The 18,444-nt window shown below is 40.7% G+C and overlaps 1 protein-coding gene and 1 pseudogene across 1 annotated transcript; both read left to right on the top strand.

The window, feature by feature from the left end:
* The first annotated feature begins 4,551 nt into the window (after nt 1–4,551).
* Nucleotides 4,552–6,818, top strand: LOC115673443 (uncharacterized). Its single transcript, XM_030595614.2, has 3 exons — nt 4,552–5,254; nt 5,782–6,159; nt 6,256–6,818. Exons 1-3 carry the CDS (start codon nt 4,813–4,815, stop codon nt 6,618–6,620), a joined length of 1,185 nt encoding a protein of 394 aa, XP_030451474.1. The 5' UTR covers nt 4,552–4,812; the 3' UTR covers nt 6,621–6,818.
* A 670-nt stretch (nt 6,819–7,488) lies between these two features.
* On the top strand, nt 7,489–18,418 carry LOC115673442 (uncharacterized; annotated as a pseudogene).
* The last annotated feature ends 26 nt before the right edge of the window (nt 18,419–18,444 follow it).

Raw genomic sequence — 18,444 nt, 5'->3', positions numbered from 1 at the left:
TAAATAAAAATTTCAAAAATATTTAAAAATTAAAAAAATTATCAACGTCATCACCAACGTACCACGTAGGACAGCCGGCATCCACGTCAACAATTTTCAATCGGATAGACTCAATTGATAAAACGTGAAAAGATTTAAGATTGAATTAATTATACTAATACAATAGATTTAGGACTTTTTTTTTAACCTTTTCCCAATCTTTTTAAAGACACCGTCTGTAAAAAAATACTCTTTGATGTGTAGATTGTTGACGTATGTATCAATGCAATGTCGGTAACTGTTTGACTTTGAACGCTCCACATGTCCTTAATCAACATTTTCTTTAATGCCCTCTAATTATAATATAGTAACACCATTGCATCGGATCTATCGTACGCGATAGTTACAAGATGCGTTCTAGGTGCAATTCATTCACACTTGCGGGTAAGTCAAAAAGATTTCAACATTTAATCATAAATCCGTGAACGATACATTATGTTTAGAATAAGACTCCGAACATGGTCGTCCGGAGGAATCTTCTTGAATATCGGAACTCATAAGAGTCCTCTTGGAGAGATAGTGTTAGGTACGACCGGGGCATCTCAACTCACAGATTATTTGGGTTTGTGTTAGGTGACACATGTAACTGAGAATCGGAAAGTAACATTGGCTCTATCAAAATAAATGAGTGGTAAACATAAAATAGATCTTAGCGAAAATTTCACTAATACACCAATTCAGCTACGTTTGGTAGTTAGGATAAAAATCATCCTATCTTGTATGTGGTTCTTGTCCAGGATAAGATCAAATCAGATATAAGAGGGAGATATGATAAAAATAAATAATAATTAGAATAATAATTATAGTAAAAAAACAACAATTTTTGTTTTCATTTATTTATATTTTTATTTATATAGTTGACCTTCTTTCCATTCTATAGTATATATTCTCTATATATACTTAATATTTCTATTCATTACATATTTTAGGTATATTAGTATAATTATTTAATAAATTTTTTATCAAGAGGGGAATAAAAAAGAAAAAAATTAAAAAACGGAAAAATTATAAAAATAAGTAAACAAAAATGAAGTAGAAGAACCCATATTATAAATGAAAATATTCAAACTTGAAAATGATCTTTTTAATTCTCGAAAAATGATGGGTAATTAGATTTCCAAAAAAAAACTCGACCCTCTTCTTCTCTTTCTTCTCTGTATCTCTAATTCGTACTAAAACTTCACAACTCCTTCGTAGTTCTTTAATATACATCAAAGCTCCACGAAAACGGCAAGAGAGTAGAAGCACTATACTTTTCGGAATCGTAAAGGTAAATGATCATGTTTTCTCTCTTACTAAATTGGAATTCGTAAGCTGATCTACCTCATTGATATTGCTAGAGCTCGTTTACATTTCTTATCACAGTTAAACACGTGGCTCTACAATGCTGCAATGAGCTCCTTTGCTATGTAAGATTTAGATTGTACAATAATTATGGATTGATTGATGGAGGTTGTCTTCATTTGTGTATTTGTGTTTCTTTAGCAGTGAATCATGAGAACCTAGTACTATCTCCGTTTGTGCATTTTCAGGTTCATTTAGACTCATATGTCGTTCATGCCAAACAATGGACATAATAGAATATGAAGTATTTGGTTTTCTTATAGCGATTCACCAAATAGTGGATATGGTATAGCAAATTCTCTGAATTTCATATCCTATCCGGACTAAAAATTCAGACGACCAAATGCAGCTAAAAGATTACACTAGTGTACCCTTCCTCCTTTGTCTTTATCCATTGCATGATGAGGGTAATGTTGGAATGTTATAACGTCTATTGATTACTTAATATGACTTGTCGCGTTGTGTTAACAAAGGGAAAATCTTGATAAGCAATGAACAGAGTAATATTGCATGTGCTTGTATTGGTATGTGCAGAACAAAAATAGTCGCAATAGATATTAAAAAGTCTACCTCAAAAGCTTAAACTTATAAGTAGAGAAAACTATATGTACATAAAAAATATATAAATTTCATAGTCAAGCAATGTGTGAGATATTTCAAAAGTAGAATTGTTTTAGAATATTTGTAATCTATCACCATTTTTTTTTGTGAAACTGAAATTTTTCTATAGAGAATTTGTAACCGGTACAATTTTATGGAATGAGATTTGATAACTCTAGTCAAACTTTACAAATATACAAGCCTGTCAAATAGGTGGATCAGGTCGGGTCAGTCGAAAATAGTCCAATCCACGTTGACCTGTTTATGTGCAACATAAATTTAGTCACCCATACCTAACCTAACCTGTATACAATACCCGACCCGACCCGACCCGAGATTCATTTTTAGCCAAGACCACACTCACCGCCTACCCCCTCATTGGACCGCTGCCTTTACCAAAGACCTTCGGAGAACTGAGGAGTGCTGTGGCCGAAGCAGGTGGAGGTCCTTGGCCTTATACCAGAAGTCAATGGAGGTCCTCGACCTCAGATTGGAGGTTGCGAACCTCCATCTTCGTCGATTTGGAGGTTGCTGCTTCTTAACATCGCGCTCTAGCTTGAGCTCGAAGTCAAGAACACGAATGATTCCTTCCTATCGCTGTTGCTGCTGCGAAACAGGTCGCGGAACCTCAACCACTTTGAGGATAACCCCGTCAAGTTGCTCTTCTTGCACCTGAAGAAGTTTCATCCTCACAGATTGTGAGTTGGACATGGTAATGAAAATGGGTTGAATATGGGTCCTGTGCAAACCAACAAGGACCATATAGAAATGGGCTCAGATGTTTTAAACCATTTTCAGCCATTTATAAGATTTTAAGTGATTTATATGCTGATCTATCCCACTGAGATTGAGTTAAAAATTGGGTTTCTAATCCATATTAACACATCCACAAATATACAATCATTTACTTTGAGGGCAAAGAGTTGTGTAGTTCGAGTTTGCTCAATTTTACTATTCTAGGTAGGCCGTGTACGAAAATTAGTCACATGTGAGTCACATTTATCGCGCCTCTGCGGGCACGCACCGAAGGGAGTGGGGCTTTGTTCCTTGTTATCGTTGCTGGTGGAACGCGGAACAACTGTGGCAATGCCCCTAGATCTCTTAAATCAAGATCATTAGGCGTCTCCACCAGATCTTGGTTCGATATCTGGAGGTGTTGCTGCCGTTGGTGGCAATAACCAGCTCCAGATCAAGATCTAAAGAGGATCACACGTTGAGATATGGAGGAGTGCATCTCGCCCACAAGATGAAATTTGGAGGAGTATCGTCTAGATCTCCATGGTGAGATCTAATGGCTCTGTGTGACATCGACAGCGGTGCTGCGTGTGCACAAGACAGAGGACTACGGTAGTTCGGCAGTCGAACTACGTATTAGTGGTGGTATGTATAACGGCTCCAATGGTGGAGGTAGTTGCCAGTCAAGGAGATACGGCATTGTATCGGACAATTGCTAGGTGTCGATTTTCTAATGGAGGGTACGAGAAAAGTTGGGTAAAGTGCAAAGTTACCGGAGATTTTCAACCTCGAAGAATTTGATATAACAAGACGATGCACCTTCCGTGTTTAAGGAATTTGCCACCATCCAATCCTTCTTAATTCTTATAAGTAAGAGTTGAATCTCCCACCCCCTCTTCTGCAACGAGAATTAGGGTGTGCATGAATATCATTCTGTGCCCGGAAACTATTTCTGAACAGAAATGATTTTTTTTTATTCTGTGCCCGGAAATAATTTCTGAGTATTTGAAGGCGTTTGATAAACTGACCAAAATTTCTATTCCTAGAGTAGAAAAGAACAGAAATGGGTTTGGTAACTATACAAAATTTCTGTTCCCAAATAATTTTTTAATAATATTTTGAATTGTTTAATTTTTTTTTTCTTTCTACCCATTTTCTTCTTTGGCCATGGCCGGTCGCCGGCCCAGGCCCAGCCCAGGGAAGAACAACACAAAAATAAGAAAAGAAAAAAAAAAAAAGAAGAAAAAACTAATCCTCAAAATTGTCTTAGAAAACAAGAAAACAATTTTTTTTTTCGTTTCTCTTCCAAAACCTGCTTTCTCGGCACAAATTTTTGCAAAATGTGCCCGAACAAAAAGTTTTTACAAAATGATTGCTCCTCAAACTATTTCAGAACAAAAGAATATAAATTTTCACTATTTGGCGACGTTGCCAAACGGGCCCTTAGAATGGCCTAGTTACAAAGTCTGCCTGTTAGAAGATGGGACATAACATGGAGGGGTGGGACCTTATCAACAACACCAGCTTGGCGACGCAACTCGAACCTCTGGTCGTTGGTTGTTCTTGCATCACGCAAGACAAGCATGGTGTCTGGTGAGTAGAAGAAGAGTCCACACGGATAGCCAGTTAATACGATAATCAGAAACAGCGGGCAGTCCTAGGACAAAACTTGATTAGGACGAAGGGTCGTCGCGACTTCGTGTACGTGGAGCGAGCGAGTGTAGTGGAAGTGCCCTCTGACAACACAAGTTTTTCACTTTCAGCACGACAGAATCTACGTGAAAAACTCTGTCGAGTCACACACAGCAACCGCAGCTAATCGCTTCATCTTTTCTTGTTAACCTCCTAATGATGGTTGAAGAAGACATGCCCGTTTCGTCACGACCGGAAGAGACAAAACGATCCGTACCTCGAGAAACTTCCCCCGAACCATCCTCCTCCTTCGACTTCTGGAGTTTTTCTGATCATCATTGAGAATGTGAGACGACAAAGAAACCAGATAGGCCTGCACACACCCACATCGAAATGACCGTTTTGGGCCCGTCCATCTCCCCCTTTTAAGGTCGGACCACCACCCTCGGTAAGGACGGTGAGATGCTCCAGGAACATCCCCAAATGAAAAGCCGGATTTCATCAACCGACGACGACGAAGGGGACGGGGACGACCATGCCGCCTACCTCTGGTGGCGGTCGGCGGCGGGGTACGAGGAGTGCGCGCGGCTCGCCGGACGACCGGAGGCGGCGGCGAGCGTTGCGAGCGTGCTGAGCCCGAGGGTGAGGGTGCTGAGGGAGATGGAGAGGCTGGCGCTGGTGGCGCCGGAGGGGCTCGACGAGGTGAGGCAGAAGCTGTTCGCGTACCGGGCCGGCGACTTCTGGGTGCCGACCGGCGGGCTGAGCAAGGAGGAGATGGACATCCCGGCCACCAACACGGTGCTCCTGGCGGGCTTCGCCGGCTCCGGCAAGAGCTCGCTCGTTAATCTCATGTACAGCGTGTTGGGCCGGGCCGGCCTTATTCCGTTCGCCCAGACTTCGTCTGGTGAGGAAGCCTCAAACACCCTTCATTTATCTGTTCTTTTTGTTCTCATTCTTAGTTCTTCTTTTGCTAATCCACGAAGCAAGAGTAATGGTGTTACAGAATCTTATTGAAAGGAAGGCAATTGCATGTCATAGCAGAGTAGTCACGTTTCTTATCGATCTGTCGTTGATACAAAGTTTAATTTTCCACTAAAAGAACGAGAAATTCTCACTATAATGTTGATTAGTCAGAAAGGATTTGAAGCTAGAATGGTGACCAGCATAGTATATAGTTCAGTGGAAGTATCAGCATTGCTTTGTGTATAGTAGGAAGACTCTAAATCGCAACTTTTTGTTTTCATCAAGTTTATAGAAAGACCTACTACAAGACGCCTTTGACAGGTCAAGGAAAGGTGTTCAAATTGATAAGTCACTGGAATTGCAGGTGTTGCAGGGTTGTATTATGTTTTCCACTTGAATGATGACGTTTTCAGTAAGATTTCTCAGGGGAAGAAAATGTAATTATGCGCTTCTTCCATGTCTCTGCAGGGAAATCTTCCAGCTACACGACGATGTATCTCGAGGAGCACAATGTGGTGAGGTCGTTGCGGAGTGGCTTCTGCGTCTACGATTCGAGAGGATTTGATTATGGCCGCATTGATGAGGCCTTGGAGGAGCTGTCTGATTGGATGAGCCAAGGAGTCCACCACAACCAGCTCTGCTCGAGGCCGGGGGATCGAGCCTTCTCGGAGGATGAAGCTGAGTTCTGTCCGTCGAGATCTTCTTCCAAGTTCATGAAGAGGAGAGTGAATTGTGTCATGGTGGTCGTTAACATAGCCGAGGTCCACAAAGCGATGAAAGCCGGCGATTTCGAGCAGTTGAGAGCGACCAAAGAGCTGTTCTCAGCTCCTGCTTTGAGAAAATGCAGTGAGTCCTTTGGCTTCAGTTGTATTGTTTTCTCAGATTGTTTTAGAACATTTGAAATTCATTGGTCAATCTGGTGGATGCCTCTTGTGGTTGCAGATGAGAGTCCCCTCTTGATCCTGACGCACGGCGATCTGTTAACACCGGAGGAGAGGGTCGAGGCCCGTCTCAAGATATGCGAATGCCTTGGCATACCGGAGGCGAGTGGAGTCTACGACATCGTGTGCCTCACAGAGTACGGCTTTCTCGCCGAAGAAGCAGACCCCATCACGGCTTATTCTCTAGCCGAAGCCGTCTACCGGGCGTTGCTAATTTCTGACAGAGGTCACGTTCCCAAAAACGACCTCCGAGACTGGGCGTGCGTGGCATTCTCGTGCCTGATGTGGCTCTTCGGCGCCTTGTTCAGTTTCCTAGCCGTCATCTGCAATAAACTCGGGCAGCGACGAAAAGGGCTTAGGATTTGAAGCATTGGCATGAGCTTTGTTGATTCATTCTCAGGCTGCAGATGTAGGATTTAGTTAGCTGTGCTGACACTAACGGAGGTAGTTTGATGTACCTAGCTAATTGACTGATCTTCCTTCCTTCTTTTTTGTCTCCCTTGTGATTGTGATGGAGATGAGAATTGTAATAATGTCCCTGAAGAGACCTGTATTTTGCACAAAGGCGCTGGATCCAAACAAGGCACTTAGAAAAGTTGTTGAGTGAATCCAGAGCGCGCGTTCGATGTTACGATGGATCTTACACGCAAGTGGATTTCCATCATATTAAGTACGATTCGGATGAATTTCAATGTACTCATCTAATGTCGACAATCGATTAAGATTTGTGATGTTGCGACATGACATCGGGCACTCGAATTTCAAGCTCCTTACCTATGTCAGTTAACAATTCGAAGCGAGAATAGGCCTGACATGAAGTCAACGGCAATGTATCTCAAAAAAAGCACTCGATAATAACCCTCGAAGAACAAAAAAACACATTATGTTTGTTTCGGGAAAAATAAATTATTTGAAAAATGTTTTTTTAGAAATGTTTGATTATATTACTTATAAAACTGAATGAACGAAAAATATTTTCATTCCTCACGAAAATGAATATTTTTTAATATTGTCCAGTTATTTTAAGCGATAATAATAATCATTTTTAGGAAAATTACTTTAAATTATTTATTTTTCGCGAAACAAGCGGAGCGATAAGTAAAATTTATGATGATAAAGCTGATTTTACCTGACGTCAAATAATTAAAGGGTGAAAAAACCGAAATTCGAATTACAGTTGTTTGGTTTCACTTCTGACCAAAGCCCGAAGTTGGTGCGCGCGAGGAGCCGGAGAAGGAAGAGAGAGAAGATGTCAACTCTGATCGACGTCGCGGAAGGAGCAGCGGGACTCCGACCGCCAACGCCGAGCGCCTCTTCTCCGCCGTCCTCCTCCGCCTCCCCCTCCCCCTCCGCGGCGAGAGCCTCCCGATGAAGCCGAGCCGGAGATCACGCCGTCGACGACGCCGCCCGGCGACGGGCGCGACGCTCGATCCTCGTCTTCCGATCAGCGGCGTCTCGCTTCTCTCGACGTCTTCCGCGGCCTCACCGTCGCCGTACGCTCCTCTAACCTGTCCGTCCTGTTTATGCGGAACGCGACCTCTCCCGTCGCTTCGACCGCTTCCCGATTTGCTGATCGTAGCGTTCGAAGTGCTCGGTTAGGTTATGCTTGAGCGGTTATCACTTTGCAGTCATGCTTCAGCTGAATTGGCGGTTTACAGCCTTCGCGATGCTGTTATCTAGTAGCATTATGTAGCTGATGCATCGCCGGACTGAGTATTTTGGGAAGTTATTTCCGTTTCCTTTAGTGGATGGAATGTGTGTGCTTATAATCGTGTGAGCGAATTGATTGGAGCGATGAATAGATGAAGATTAATCCAGGTAGTGGCTTGAGTTGAATTCATTTCATGATAGTGCTGGTCCTCCAGCCATCGAGTTCACCGGTATCCTTTGCTCTTTCTAGCGTTTTAGCTCGAGGCAAGTATCTGATCGCAAACATTGGCGTTTGCAGTTTTAGGTTGGCAACATTGCTCATACTTTTTTGTTTTTTCTGATCTTAATCTTCCTTCATGTTTCTGTTTCTTGCAGTTGATGATATTAGTTGATGATGCTGGAGGAGCTTTCCCAGCAATCAATCACTCACCTTGGTTTGGTGTAACACTCGCAGATTTCGTGATGCCATTCTTCCTCTTTGGAGTGGGTGTCTCTGTTGGTCTAGTTTTTAAGGTACGGATGCTTTTCAAATATGAAAGCCCAAGAGGATGAGGATCCTAGTTACGGAGAAATATTTCGATCATGCAGATCAGTTTTGCTGGATGATGTATATGAAGCATATCGAAATGCCTTTCAGCTATTTGAAATAATTTCATAAAATTTAAAATGTTCTCTTAGTTGGGCAAACTAACATTGACTGAGTGTGTGATGAATTGATGCGATTTATTTTGGGACACTTAAAAAATGGATATGTAATTATATTCTAAGTAATTGACAACATGAAGCGTTGAATTCAGACTAATTATGAACAAGGACACTTGATGATGATATGATGTAGTCTAAACTGCATATTGAAATGGGGGAAGAGTTCTACAGCTTGTCTCTACGAAAAGAGATTACAATTGCTTCTTGGGTTGGACCCTTAAATTTTAGACACCAACCCATAGCAAACTCCCAATTCTCAGATTATGTAAGTTGCTTGGGCCATAAGAGTTATGTTCGGGGGCTACTTCCTTCTCCTAAAAATTTACTAATCACTTCTAGTTATTTGTGCCTCTTTGCAGAAAACATCTAGCAAATCATTGGCCACAAGGAAAGTCATAATAAGAACTCTTAAGCTCTTTCTTTTGGGTTTGTTACTTCAAGGTAAAAATTCCCTAGTCATGTGCCATTTTTTGTACTGCTCTTGCACATTATGCTTGCTGTGGTAACTCAACTGCTTGATGTTTCTGGTATACTAGGTGGCTACTTCCATGGGCGCAATCAGTTGACATATGGAGTTGATGTGGGCAAGATTCGTTGGCTAGGAGTGTTGCAGGTAGCTCTTCTGACTTACGTTCAGTTGTTGCATGCCTTTATCTTCTCTGGTTGAATATTTTTTTCTGTGATGGGGGTTAAAATTCAAAGTTAAAGTGTGGTATCATGTTATTTGGAGATGATAGGGAGTTCTTTCATCACTGCAGTGAACTCATTGAATGTGAACTCATTGAATGTGTTACCTTAAGAACATTTATTGCAACCTTACTCTAATTTATTCCAGTTCCCACTTCAATGATATCTTTTGAACGCATTAGCATGTTACCCCTATCTAATTACTGATTTTCGGTTGGTTATATCCGCAGTGGCAATAACATTGAATGGTTGACTCAAGTAATACTTTTATGTCCTGCCTGCCAGAAATTCTGATTCAATTGTTAGGATTTTAACTTGGAATTTAGAAAGAGTGGTTGTAGCATCTGATCTATATTTGTAGCAATTTAGCTTTTAGAATCAATCTTTGAGCTGAATAATTTCTCCATCATGATTTTTGCATCTGCAGAGGATATCAATTGGTTACTTCTTGGCTTCAATCTCAGAGATTTGGCTTGTTAGTAACATCTCGGTCGACTCGACACTGGCCTTTGTAAGGAAATACTATATTCAGTGGTTAGTTCAGTCTTTTGGACCTTTACTATAGCTGTGGCTACCATTATTTCCCTTCAGTTGCTGCTTGTTCCTTTGAAGAAAAAAGGAAAAAGGGGGGCAGGGGATATGGAAACTGTCCATATTCTCTGTTTATGCAAGATTTCACCAAAGCATAGAAATTTGTGGTTCATAGATTTTTGACACTACACTTATCAGACTGTAGGCAGGATGAGAGGTTCTTTCATTAAGTAAATGTCTACAACATTAAAAATCTATTAACTATCAAGAGTTTGAGAAAATGTCATAGTGGGTACCTAGAGGAGAAGGGTGGATTGTAGCAAAATAGGGAGTTTGGAATATGCATCTCTAGTTTTTCCTTAATGTACAGGAGTGGGAAGCGCAATACATTTAGTTAGTGATTTTTTTTTTCTGGCTGAAATAGTTAGTGAATTTGGGTATCTCTGGGTTTTATGATGCATCTTCTCTCTTTCTAAGATATAGGAGACAATCTCTCTTCATATGTCATGGAGCTTTTTATCTTCTATGGAAATTGGTTTCTGAATCCAGGTGGAGACTATCTCCATTTCTCCTCTTGGAATGCACCATTAATGTAGCTACTTGCAGCCTTAATCACCGAGCCTTCAAATTGATCATCACAGAGGATGACTTTGTCTTTCTTTTCTATTGATTTATCATATGTAAGAAGTATGACAAGCTTGTCAGCTAAGCATGCCACAACCTTAAAGCACTTTCTTTGATGGGAAGTGTTACTAAGCTGATTAGAGAACCCGCAGAAAAATAACGAGAGAAAAGAAGGAAGAGAGAAGAAAAAGAGAGAGAAGAAGAGAGAAAGAAAGAGATTGTAAAATCCAAGAAAGGGGCTCTTGGTTTTACGTGTGTAACGAAACCCTACACCCATCACGATATATTTATATTAAATATGAATTGTATATGACCATAATGCCCTTATATATGTAAAAAGGAATAAAACCTAGAAAATCTTACCAGAGAGCCTTTAAGATATCGAAGAATGCGACAAACAAGATCCCAATGAGCTTTCTTGGGTGATTCCATAACCGACTCACCACACTAACAAAGAAAAGAAATATCGGGACGTGTAACGGTAAGATAAATTAGTTTCCCAACTAGACGCCAATACTCGATGTTTATCTTCGATATCATCTCCATCATCAACTCCAAACTTTTGATTTGGATCCATAGGAGTATCAACGGCTTGGAAGCTAGTGTACCGAGTCTCGATAAAAGATCAAGAACATACTTTCGCGGGACAAATTAATACCTTTCCTTCTTCGTAAAACTTCAATACCTAGAAAATACCTAAGAGCTCCCAAGTCTTTAACCGAAATTCTGTTGAAGAAAAGATTTAACCTCGAAATTCCGATCGCATCACTACCAGAGACAATTATATCATCCACATAAACAACAAGAATGACCACTCTCGACTCCTCCTTGCGAACAAAAACAAGAATGATCGAATAACATTGGTGAAAACCACACTTGGAAATCACTGAATGAATTTCTCAAACCATGCTCTAGGAGATTGTTTCAACCCATAAATGGCTTTATGTAGCTGGCATACTTTCTAGCGATCCTTCCCCTGGGCAACATACCCGGGAGGTTGCTCCATATATACTTCTTCGGACAAATCACCGTAAAGAAAAGCATTCTTGATATCGAATTGATATAATGGCCAATCAAAATTCACAAGAAGAGAAATAATAACACGAATAGAATTGAGACGTGCCACGGGGAAAAAGTCTCAAAATAATCCACTCCATAAGTTTGAGTAAAACCTTTAGCAACGAGCCGAGCTTTGAGACGCCTGAACCGAGCCATCCGGGTTATACTTGATAGTGTACACCCAACGACACTTCACCACATCTTTCCCAAGAGGAAGATCAACCAAAGACCACGTTTGGCGGACACCAAAGCTTCCATTTCTACATCCATAGCTCTCTTCCACTCGAGATGAGACAAGGCCTCGATGGTAGAAGTAGGAATTGTGAGTATGTAATGATAGAGCAAAGTCATGTAATGGAGGAGGAAGATGTAAAGAGACACATAACGCCTCGATAGGGTAAGCAAAAGAGGATTTTGTGTACAAGAACGAGTACCTTTGCGAAGGGCAATCGGAAGATCGTCCGGACCGGAGACAAGGAGGAGATTGAACGGAGGGCACGGAAGAGGCTGGAGAGCAGTGGTCTTATAGATCGCTTTCGCGCCAATATACCCAAGTGGAGAGGTACGGAAGGACTAACGGAATCTAAGGGTATAAGTTGTGGAATAGGAGGATCACACAATGTTAGTTGAAAACTCTTTACCCTCGTAGAATAGTATGGTGTGCCTCTAAAAAGTAACGTCATCGACATATTGAGTACAAGTCATAGAATCATAACACCGATATCCTTTTGAGTAATACCCGAGAAAACACATTTAGTAGCACGAGGGGATAGTTTATCAAGCCCAGGTCGTAGATTATGGACAAAGCAAACACACCCAAAGACACGCGGGGTAAGAGGAAATAACGGCTTGTTAGGAAATACAATACGATTGGTGACTATTGATTGAGGACAGGTGGAAGGCATACGATTTATGAGGTAACAAGTAGTAACGACAAAGATCACTCCAAAATGATTTTGGGACATGCATATGTAACAAGAGTGAACGAGCAACTTCTAGAAGGTGGCGGTTCTTTCTCTCGGCCACACCATTCTGCTTGAGGGGTATAAGTACAACTTGTTTGATGTATAATGCCAAGACTAGAACAAAACAAAGAAATTGATTTTTGTGAGTATTCTAGAGCATTATCTCGTTCGCAACATTTTAAGAGATGTATTAAAGCGATTAGTAACCTCACGATGAAATAATTGAAAAACATGTAAAAATTCAGAACGATCATGAAGCATATAAAGCCATGTTAGACGAGAATAATCATCTACAAAAGTTACAAAGTACTTAAAACCATTTCTATTAGCAACACGAAGGTCCCTGATGTCCGAATGAACAAGTTCTAATAAAGTAGATGCACGAGAATCACTACGACTAGGAAAAGAACTACGATGATGTTTCCCAAGTTCACGGCCTCACACTCAAGAGTAGAAATTGATTTACACTCGGGAATTATTTGTCAGTAACTTAAATAAAGATAAATGCCTAAACGGAATGCCATAATAGGGGTAATAGGACTAGCATAGACCATTAGCGTCGGCGTGGAGACACCATCCGGATAATAGAGTCCATCATGTTCATGCCCTCCACCAATCTTCTTTGTCTGAAGGTCCTGAAAAATGCAATAGGAGGGTAAAATGTAACGAACAACCAAGATTTTTAGTTAACTCGACTAACAGATAACAAATTCAAAGGAAGTTGGGGAACATGTAAAACGGAGGACAAGGATAAGGAGGGTGTAAGTGAAACAGCCCCGATCCAACCACTTGAGTAGAGGAACCATTAGCTAGAATAACTTCAAAGTGAAGGACTGAGTTATGGTGGGAAGAAAATAATTCTTGCTTACCCGTCATATGGCTGAAGCTTCCGAGTCAATGACCCAAGAGGTGCCAGAGACAAAGTAGAGAAAAGGCCATGTTACCTGTACGTGCAAGAGTGGCGAGTGGATGAGAAATTGGAAGCCTCTAGTTGTCTGGACACGCTTGATGAGTTGTGCGACCATATCATCCCGAGATGCGGACTCGAGAACTAACCCCACTTGGGATAGATGGATTCGTGTCGCCGTAAGACACATTTCCAGCACTCCCTTCCGTACATAGCAGCATTTGCAAGAATTCAATCGTTGAGCCCACTCCAGCTTGCCATGCTTGGCCCAACATGTGTCAACAATATGACCAGATTTGCCGCAAAGACATACACCGACGGCTATCTCGATCAGAATTTTGTCCACTACGTCCACCACCACGACCGCGACCTCCCCCTAAACCACGACCTCTATTAGAAAATCCACCACAACCACGAACACCACTACTAGCCACAAATGCTGAATTATCTTTAGATGATGTAGAAGACGGAGGGACAATGCGCTGAATCCGACAAAATGCTTCATTCATAGAAGGAACTCTCTCTCCAGCAAGAAGCTGACTCTTCATAGGCTGTAAGTCAGCATTCAAGCCTGATAAAAACTTGGCCACCTGAAATTCAGCTCGTTGTGTCTTTAGTGTCTCAAGATCAGTAGTGATGGGCTGATAAAGATTAAGTTCTTCCCACATGCCTTTCAAAGCACTATAATACTCTCCAAGAGACTTGTCCCCCTGTTTAAAATTAAAGATCTTCTCATAGAGCTCATAGACTCTAGACATGTTTTTGTCTTGTGAGTAACTCTCCATAAGATCATCCCACACTCCCTTGGCAGTTGTGTGGAACATGACATTAGCAACAATGGATGGTTCCATGCTATTCCATAACCACACCAAAAGTGTATCATTCTCTCTCATCCAGTCACTATAGTCTTTAGAGTTTTCAGCAGGGGGTTCTGTAGTAAGATAATTAAGTTTCCCTTTGGCATTAATATAAACCTTCACAGCTTGAGCCCATAGCAAGTAATTGGAGGATCCATTCAATTTAATGGTGGTAATCTGAACATTGACACTGTCCATAGAAGACTTAGTGCCACTCATGGTGAAAATCTCATATAAATATATCTACCACCGATCAAAAAGGCCAAAACTTCAGTGCAAGAAATAAAACAGCAATACCAACATATAATCAGATGCGATTGGCTCCATCAATCAAACAAAGGGATGCTGAAATCTTATAAATATAGGCTGCCTGATCCTTGAATCTGCTGATCAGGAAGTGTTGTAATCCATTGTCACAAACAGAACCTGATAAATCTGATTTCTCCTGATCTTATATGTATCGGGACTTGAAGAGAAAATAGGTAAAAATTGCAGCTTTAGGTGGCTACGCACCAGAGAAGGAATAGGGTTATTAGGGGACTCTCAAACCAGCAATAGGACCAGGGAATCTGGTAGTCAAACTGTGCTTTGATACCATGTTACTAAGCTGATTAGAGAGCCCGCAGAAAAATAACGAGAGAAAAGAACGAAGAGAGAAGAAAAAGAGAGGAGAAGAAGAGAGAAAGAAAGAGATTGTAAAATCCAAGAAAGGGGCTCTTGGTTTCTGTGTGTAACAGAAACCCTACACCCATCACGATATATTTATATTAAATATGAATTTTATATGACCATAATGTCCTTATATATGTAAAAAGGAATAAAACCTAGAAAATAAAAATAATTCTACTCTAACAGGAAGTTTGCCTCTCGTGCTTCATATTGATAGTGTTGCATACATTCATGCTATAGGTGGTGTTGGTGCTTATCTAGGCTCCCCCCCCCCCCCCCCCCCCCTAAATATGCGCACGCTTACTCATTTAAAGTTATTTTTTCCTTGTGGGAACAACCTTGTGTGTTAATAATTATTTAGTCTCAGGTACACAAAGAACAACCCTGTTTTTGATTTATTATTCGATTTACTGAGTCGACATAAAGATTTCCGCAAAAGAAAGTAAGGAAAGCATGAGAATTGGAATAAAAAAAGAAAAGAAATAGGGAATGAAGTCAAGAGCTTTGAGTATACTGATCGGAATTCATCCCTGCTGTTACTGAGCTCTTGATATGTTGTGCAGGATAATGGCTGTTTTGCTATGTGCACTTTACATGTGCATGGTTTATGGGCTTTATGTTCCAGATTGGGAGTATCAAGCTGTCAAAATGAGCTTCTCTAGCAATCAATCCAGCCTTCATAATGTGAGTTCTCATGACTATAATTGTCGGTATTTCCTGATTGAAGTTGTTCATCTGTTTGTTATTCTATCCTTTACCTGCTTTTTAGCCTATTCCTTATTGCATCATGTGTTGGTTTTGGAAGTGGATAGCAGAAGTACTTGCCTCAACATGTTTTGCGCGGCCACGTCTCTTCTCTTAAGTCATATGTTGGTAAATTAGAATAGTCGACAATGTATTTAATATGGAGTATGTCTAGGGGAACTAGATCATATGCAGCGACTTAATCTGCTGTGAGAAAATACTGAATGGGAGTGTGGACTTTTTCATGTTTCTCAAGTTTGTCAACCATTCACTGTGTCCGAGCTTCCTCATAATGCTCCACTGAGGAAGCAGTTTTTATCCGAATTGACCATGATTCTGCTAATAATTTTAGAAATGAGCCCAAAAAGTAGTTTTTTTGCCTGTATTGCTTGCTTCCTTTTCTTATTCTAGGATGTTGGTTTTTGCCCTAAAAGCACAAATGAGTGATCATGTAGCTCTGGGCCTTTGTGCCTAGTTTATCACTTTTAAACAAAAGGCTGAGTGATTGTTGGACAAAGTTAGTTATTGCGGTATGTAGCCTAATTCAGCTAGGAAGGTAGTTCTCTCTATGAAGTGAAGTTTGCTTGATGATTATATGAGGTTCAGATCATGGATTAACTTGGATTATAGATAAGATATTAACTAAATCAAAATGTAGTTTCTGTTTTTACGTGATTGTGTCTAGATCTTTGATTGGAGTATGTGCCTGGTTATAGTTTCACGTCGAATTATTGCCAGATGATATTATACCCCCATTTACTATCTGACAGGTTTACTGCAAGACTAGGGGCAGTCTTGAACCTCCATGCAATGCCGTGGGTTTTGTCGATCGATATCTTCTTGGAGAGAGTCATCTTTATCAGCATCCTGTCTACAGAAGATCAAAGGTTTCAGCTAGCTCTAACAAATTGTCATATCTTGCATAATGCTTCCTAATTACCTTCCCGGACTTTGTCTTATATGCAATGTCTCTTGTTATCAACAGGAATGTAGTGTCAATTCTCCCGACTATGGGTCCTTACCACCAAATTCACCTGGTTGGTGCCTTGCTCCATTTGACCCAGAGGGTGTTTTAAGGTTCGATTGTCATGATCTACAAACTCATGTTGGGATAACTAAGATTTAGTTTCTTATACATTCAATAGCCTCATGGTCCTAATAAGTGGATCTCCAGCTCCTTGATGGCTGCTGTTACATGTTTCGTGGGTTTGCAGTATGGACACATTCTTGTTCATGTCAAGGTATGATGTTTCTTTCTATTGTTTGATAATTATACTGTAACGTATCCTTCCATTACCGCCTCCCTCTTTTGGTTTTGGAACTTGTTCAGCTAGTATATGTTTTGGTTGAATGGTGACTATTGTATATTATGGCTTTGCTACAGAGCCATGGACAAAGGATGCTTTTCTGGTCCATGTTTTCCTTACCCCTACTGATGTCAGGATATGTTTTGGAGATCCTAGGTATATTTTTTAACTCAGTTTATATTAGAAAATCCTCATTTCATCTAAGCTGTGGCTTTTTGCTATAACAGGTATTCCTCTTTGTAAACCACTATATACACTTAGCTATATGTGCATCACAGCTGGAGTATCTGGCTTGCTGTTAACCTTAATTTTTTACCTGGTGAGCTACTCTTTCTATGGATTCTTCATTGGTCCTGTTCAAGTGACTTCCTTCATCCCACTTCTTCCTCTCTCCCTCTTCTTTCCGGACACAAGGGGATATCTCCCTCTCCTTCTGTTCTATTGTCCTCCATGGATGGTGGAAAATTTCAACAATAGGGCAGAAGCATAGTGCTTAATGTTTACACCATGAACATGATCTTTAATGCATGAATAGATCTTGAAGTAGGAGTATCCTATTAAGGCAATATGAAACATGAGTTAAATGCAAGTCAATCACCACCTCCGATTTGGCTAAATCTGATGTGTTCTCATGTGTCCACATAATAGCATGAGTCCTAAGGTTGAAGAATTCTTTCTCATGAATTGGTCGTTAAATACTCGGTGCAGGTGGATGTGAAGCACTGGAGAATGCCAACAGTGTTTCTTCAGTGGATGGGAATGAATGCTCTCATCATTTTCGCTTTGGCAGCTTGTGAGCTTTTCCCTGCAGCCATGCAAGGTTTCTATTGGCGCTCCACTGAAAACAACTTGGTAGGTTTTCTTCTTTATCTGCTCTTACAATTTTGTTGTTCCCGCCTATTTTTCCATCTACAGAAGAAATTGGGAGTGGACTGTTAACAGTTTATGGAATTTCAAGATTAACACAGACAGGGAAGAACTTGGTCTGGAATTAATGCCTAAAGCCAAAACTGAAAGAGTAAAAGGAAGGCTTCCATCTATACATTAATATCTCATGGCTAGCTCAAGTTATGAGAAGTTATATGGGATGCGACATTGTCTGTCTGCATAAAGAGTTAGTTAGCTGAACACTCTAACAACAATAGTCAGTCAAACAAGATGGCTGGAGTTTGGCATTTAACTAAATCCCTTCTTGCATCTACTGAATGCTGAATGCTGAATGATATGGTTGATCGTGTGGGAAGATTCCTTAGTGATGAATAACGTGAAGCCGTGTATATATTGCAGGTTGATATCGCCCAGAGATTACTGCAGGGTGCATTTCATTCGAAGAAGTGGGGTACTTTGGTGTTTGTAATGCTTGAGATTTTGTTTTGGGGTTGCGTTGCTGGTTTCCTCCATATGAAACGCTTATATGTCAGACTATAGTGTAAACAAGCTCGAGTTTAACTGTCATTGATAGTGTAAATATCATTTGAAGTCAAG

This window comes from Syzygium oleosum, unplaced genomic scaffold (assembly GCF_021117445.2).
Source record: "Syzygium oleosum isolate NSW1041296 unplaced genomic scaffold, Sole_v2.1 Sole_v2.09, whole genome shotgun sequence".
NCBI classification, from domain to species: domain Eukaryota; kingdom Viridiplantae; phylum Streptophyta; class Magnoliopsida; order Myrtales; family Myrtaceae; genus Syzygium; species Syzygium oleosum.
The sequence above is the reverse complement of the archived record's forward strand: the minus strand, read 5'-3'. Positions and strand labels throughout refer to the sequence as shown.